Raw genomic sequence first — 5,462 nt, forward strand, 5'->3', positions numbered from 1 at the left:
TCTATTTGAGATGATGCCCACAGAACTGAGGAAAAGAGTCACTTAAAAGAAATTCTCAAAGGAAAGAACTGGGAGGACTTGGTAGCTCTGTGGATCTTGGAGATGCACACTAGGAGTTAAACAGCTTAGCTTTTAATGGCTGTTCTGCCACTTAACTTAACTACAGCTTCAGTTTTCCACCTGTAGAATGGAAGCAATAATAGTATACTTAATTCTGAGGGTTGTTAGAATTTATAAAGTGTCTGGATTAGTGCCAGGAACATGTGTAGAGCTCAATAAATGTTAGCTTTTACCATCATGGATGCACGGAGGTGGGACACTCAAGTTCTAGTCCACGTTCCTAGCCCTCCTGGCTGTATGGCCTTTACCCCTTCTTAGTCACTTCTCCGTCTCTGAGCCTGTTTCCTCATTCATAAAATGAAGGTAGAGGTGTCCCCACACTAGCCCAGGGTCCCTTCCATCCGCAGAAGTCTAAATCAAGCGTGACTCAAAGATTCTCAGTCAGGGTGACTCAGGGCGCTGGTGCCAGTGGCAGAACGTGGGAGATCGAGGGGAGGCGCCCTCTCAGCAGAGAGAACACTCTCACACCCAGTGTGAGACTCCCTGCCCGGCCTGCCTTCCCGAGTTGAACGCCGAGAGAGCCTGGCCGTTAGCTATTCCAGGAATTCGAATGCAGGTTTGGAGAGAGGAGGCGCCTAGGAGCCTCGGATGCGATTTTCACCAGCCGGCCGCACTTGATCGGCTGTCAGCAGGAGCGCGCGGCCTCCCGCGCGGGTGACAGCAGGGAGCTCCCCTCCGCCCGGCGCCCGACGGTCTCGGTCCAGGCGGGGGCGGGGGCGGGGCGGATCTTGGACGCGCCCAGCCCACTCCGCCTCCGCGGTGTTGAGGAGGCTCCCCGCTGCCGCGGCGGACAGTTGCTGGGGAACAGAGGAAGAGGAAGGGGTGGAGCTGCTTGTGGTGGCCGCAAAGCAGTCAGCCGACTGCGGCGGGGGCTAGTCAGCTGTCCGTGGCGCCGCCCGGGGCCCGAGGGCCAGCCAAGGCCTAGGCCGGCGGGGGCCGGACTGGCAAATCCACCCTGTCTAGGAAGCCGGGCAATGCCCCGCCACGGAGTGTCTCCCGGCAAGGGCCACTCCAGGTCCGGCCGGGAGCAGGGGCCGGACAGGTCCCGAGGGGCACCCAGCCTGGGCCTTCTGTGGATGGGCCTAGTTCTTGCGCTGGTACTGTCCGACTCACTGGTGCTCTGGGCCGGGGCCCACCCTCTTCCTGGCCAAGGCCATCCCGCCGGGTTCGGTCGCATAGTGCCTCAGCTCTGGGACGCTTTTAGGGGGTGGAACCTCACCTGCCCGGTCTGCAAAGGCCTGTTCACCGCCATCGACTTCGGGCTGAAGGTGAGTGCTAAAGCAGCTGGGTGCAGCGCCCAGGGTGGGGGCTGGGGCCAGTGCAGGTGCTCTGGGGTCCCGAAGAGCATCCCTGATGGAGAGGCTGGCATCTACAAGCCTTGTCCCAAATTTGCTCTCCTTTGGAGACATCCGTGGCTGCATGCCACCACTACCTCCATTGTGACCTTGTAAAGTAAGGAAAGTGCAAATTATATGCTGGGCACTGTGCTAATCATTTTATACAGATTGCATCAAGCCTGCAAGGTGGTTTCGTTACAGTTGTTATCTCCATTTTGCTAATAAGTAGAGTCCTGGAGAGGTGAAGTCACTTGCCAGAAGACACACAGCTGGCAAAGGGCAGGGATGGTACTTCCCTCTTAGTGTGCCAGACTGAATCCCCTCTGCCTTACACTTAGCATCTCCAGCCCAGAGCACCATGCCTGGTACTAGCTACTCAGAAGGGGCTTGGATTAAGAAATATCCATGGGTGTGGGACTGAATGGGGCTGCCTTGACCCTAATGGGGTTATGATGAGGGCTAGTTAGTAGGTGAGCTTTGCAGGGCTCCCCAAGGAAACAGCCCTGCTCCTGTGTGTGTCCCCAAACCCTGGACAGTCTGTCATTCTGCCCAGCCCAAATTTCAGGGCACTCTGCAGAAGTACCTGAGAAAGCCAGCCGGACAAGTAAAGGCCTGAAATGTCCCTGACCACTGAGCTGAAGAGGAAGTACTGGCCTAGTGCTGCCTGAGTCAGAAAGCCATATCTATGGGAGGCAGAGGGTGCATTGAGGTCTCTTCACCATGGTGCCACTGAGTCCAGCCCAGCCCCGTTTGAATATAGAGGCCCAAAGGGTGGTAGCCAGGGCTGGCCTGGTCCCTGTGCTCTGTCTCTGACCTGTCACCACTGGTTCTTCCCACCACAGAAGGAGCCCAGTGTGGCCTGGGTGGGCTCTCTGGCCATCAAGCTGTGCAAGCTGCTGAAGATAGCACCACCCGCTGTGTGCCAGTCAGCTGTCCGGCTCTTTGAGGATGACATGGTGGAGGTGTGGACACGCTCAGTGCTGAGCCCATCTGAGGCCTGTGGTCTGCTCCTGGGCTCCACCTGTGGGCACTGGGACATCTTCTCATCTTGGAACATCTCTTTGCCGGCTGTGCCGAAGCCATCCCCCCAGCCACCCAACCCCCCAGCCCCAGGCGCCCCTGTCAGCCGCATCCTCTTCCTCACTGACTTGCACTGGGATCATGACTACCTGGAGGGCACAGACCCGGACTGTGAGAACCCACTGTGTTGCCGCCAGGATTCTGGCCTGCCACCTGCCTCCCGCCCGGGCGCTGGATACTGGGGCGAGTACAGCAAGTGTGACCTACCCCTGCGGACCCTGGAGAGCCTGCTGAGTGGGCTGGGCCCCGCCGGACCCTTTGATATGGTGTACTGGACAGGAGATATCCCTGCCCACAATGTCTGGCACCAGTCTCGTCAGGACCAGCTGCGGGCCCTGACCACTATCACAGCCCTTGTGAAGAAGTACTTGGGGCCATTGCCTGTGTACCCTGCCGTGGGCAACCACGAGAGCACACCCGTCAATGGCTTCCCTCCCCCCTTCATAGAGGGCAACCACTCTTCACGCTGGCTCTATGAGGCAATGGCCAAGGCATGGGAGCCCTGGCTGCCTGCTGAAGCCCTTCACACCCTCAGGTACTTGAAGGTCCATGGAAACCCAGGAAGGGAAAAGAAAGGTGGATGAAAGTGAAGGAAGCAGGGGCCCTAGGCATTATCTGTGACTGCCCTAGCATGAGTCCTCAGCTCTCCTCACTGGCACTCCATAACCTGACCCCACCTTCCACTTCCACCCTTGTCTCCAGCCACCCTCCCTCTCAGGGCTCACAGCATACCCTCTCCATGCGAGTCTGTGTCTTTGCTACATCAGCCCTCTCTAAATGCCTTCCCCTCCTCTTTAACATTCCAACTTATCCAGGCCCAGGACATCTTCCCTCTGAATGGCCTTTGCTTCCTATTCTAGCTGACTTTTGTCTCTCCCCTGAACTCCTAAAGCCCTTAGCCCTCTGAGCCACTCTCCTCAGTCACGCAGGCCCTATAATCACTATTGTTTGGTCTTCAGCTAGCATGTGAGCCCCCTGAGGGTAGGGGTGATGTCCTGTATGCCTCTGCCCCCCACCAGATGCCTAGCACAGAATGGGGCATGCAGGATCAGGATCATGAACGAGTGTTGACCCCTCATGTTCACTTTGTTTCAGAGTTGGGGGGTTCTATGCCCTTTCCCCACGCCCCGGCCTCCGCCTCATCTCTCTCAATATGAATTTTTGTTCCCGTGAGAACTTCTGGCTCTTGATCAACTCCACAGATCCTGCTGGACAGCTCCAGTGGCTGGTGGGGGAGCTTCAGGCCGCTGAGGATCGAGGAGACAAAGTGAGGGAGAGTGGTGGGAACGCGGTGGAGTAGGTCCTGATGGGGGTTTGTGGGGAGAAGCAGGCCCTCATAAGCAGACACCTGTCTGGAGCTGGAGCACCTAGGAGCAGACAAGCTTGGTTTTCTGGTGCCAGCCGGTGTAGGAGAGATGAGTACCAACTATCCTAGCCAGGGCTGCCTGGACTCCTCCTGCCCTGATGAGATCAACTCTCTCCACAGGTGCATATAATCGGCCACATTCCCCCAGGGCACTGCCTGAAGAGCTGGAGCTGGAATTATTACCGAATTGTAGCCAGGTAGGAGGGAGGTGGGGATGGAGTGATGAAGAGGCTAAAGGTTGGAAATTTCCTTGAGCATCTCACCATCCTTGCTGCCCCATTGGAGTGGAGAGGCTACTTACTTGAACAGTATGGAGAAAGCAAGCATCCTCTCTCTGGATCGCCTTCCCTTCCCTAGAGCCTTCTGAATATAATTAGTGTCTTCTGGCCAGGTATGAGAACACCTTGGCTGGTCAGTTCTTTGGCCACACCCACGTGGATGAATTTGAGATCTTCTATGATGAAGAGACCCTGAGCCGGCCGCTATCTGTCGCCTTCCTGGCACCCAGTGCCACCACCTACATCAGCCTTAATCCTGGTGAGTGAGGGGGAAGGGAGTTGTTCGGATAGAGGAAATTGGTGGGATAGCGGAAGTGGGGGTCAGGAGCAGGTGGGGCGTGTGGCCTCTCCCTGGAGTGGCTCCTTCCCTCTCCAGTCAGCCCTCCCTCCTTGCAGGTTACCGCGTCTACCAAATAGATGGCAACTACTCTGGTAGCTCTCACGTGGTCCTGGACCATGAGACCTACATCCTGAACCTGACGCAGGCGAATGAGCCCGGAGCCACGCCGCGCTGGCAGCTTCTCTATAAAGCCCGAGAAACCTATGGGCTGCCCAATGCGCTGCCTGCCGCCTGGCACGACCTGGTATACCGCATGCGGGGCGACACGCGGCTATTCCAGACCTTCTGGTTTCTCTATCATAAGGGCCACCCGCCCTCGGAGCCCTGTGGCACGCCCTGCCGCCTCGCCACTCTGTGCGCCCAGCTCTCCGCCCGCTCGGACAGCCCTGCTCTGTGCCGCCACCTTGTGCCAGATACAGGCCTCCCTGATGTCCAGAGGGTGTGGCCACGGCCACTGTTCTGCTAGCACTCCCAGGGCCCAGAGTTGGGAAAATGTGTGTCTTAAGGAGCAAAAACCCCAGAGGGCCGCTGTGTTGAGAAGAACCTGTGGTGGAAGAGCTTATCCCTGGGCCCAGGCACGGGAAACAGGACCCTCTCCTTTCCTGGAGCTGGTTTAGCAAGACATGGGAGGGGTTGGCTGCTCTGCCTGTGCCCAGCATCCAGGCTGCCCTGGGGCTGCTGTCCTTTGACAGACGTGGAGCAGAGGTTGCAGCTGGCACTGCTCTGGCAGACCAGAGAGGTGCGGTCACCCCAGGCCTGTGCTGGCCGGTCAGGAACCGTGTACTGCTGCTGCTGCCTGACTGCCAGGGTGTTAAAATAAAGATATGAGACTTGGACTCCAGACCCCTCTGTGGCTGTCCCAATTTCTTCTTTTGAAGCAGGCAGGGAAAGGGGGCCTTGGAAACAAGATCGTAACTGAGGGATCATGGTACTGGGGGTGA

General features: G+C 57.6%; 1 protein-coding gene across 1 annotated transcript; it reads left to right on the forward strand.

Annotated features, from left to right (window-relative positions):
• Positions 1 to 908: 908 nt before the first annotated feature.
• SMPD1 (sphingomyelin phosphodiesterase 1) lies at positions 909 to 5,362 on the forward strand. Its single transcript, XM_058545833.1, has 6 exons — positions 909 to 1,388; positions 2,300 to 3,072; positions 3,633 to 3,804; positions 4,024 to 4,100; positions 4,295 to 4,440; positions 4,578 to 5,362. The coding sequence occupies exons 1-6, from the start codon at positions 1,095 to 1,097 to the stop codon at positions 4,985 to 4,987; spliced, it is 1,872 nt and encodes a 623-aa protein (XP_058401816.1). The 5' UTR covers positions 909 to 1,094; the 3' UTR covers positions 4,988 to 5,362.
• Positions 5,363 to 5,462: the final 100 nt, after the last annotated feature.

The sequence above is a fragment of the Diceros bicornis genome, chromosome 7 (genome assembly GCF_020826845.1).
Source record: "Diceros bicornis minor isolate mBicDic1 chromosome 7, mDicBic1.mat.cur, whole genome shotgun sequence".
NCBI lineage: Eukaryota > Metazoa > Chordata > Mammalia > Perissodactyla > Rhinocerotidae > Diceros > Diceros bicornis.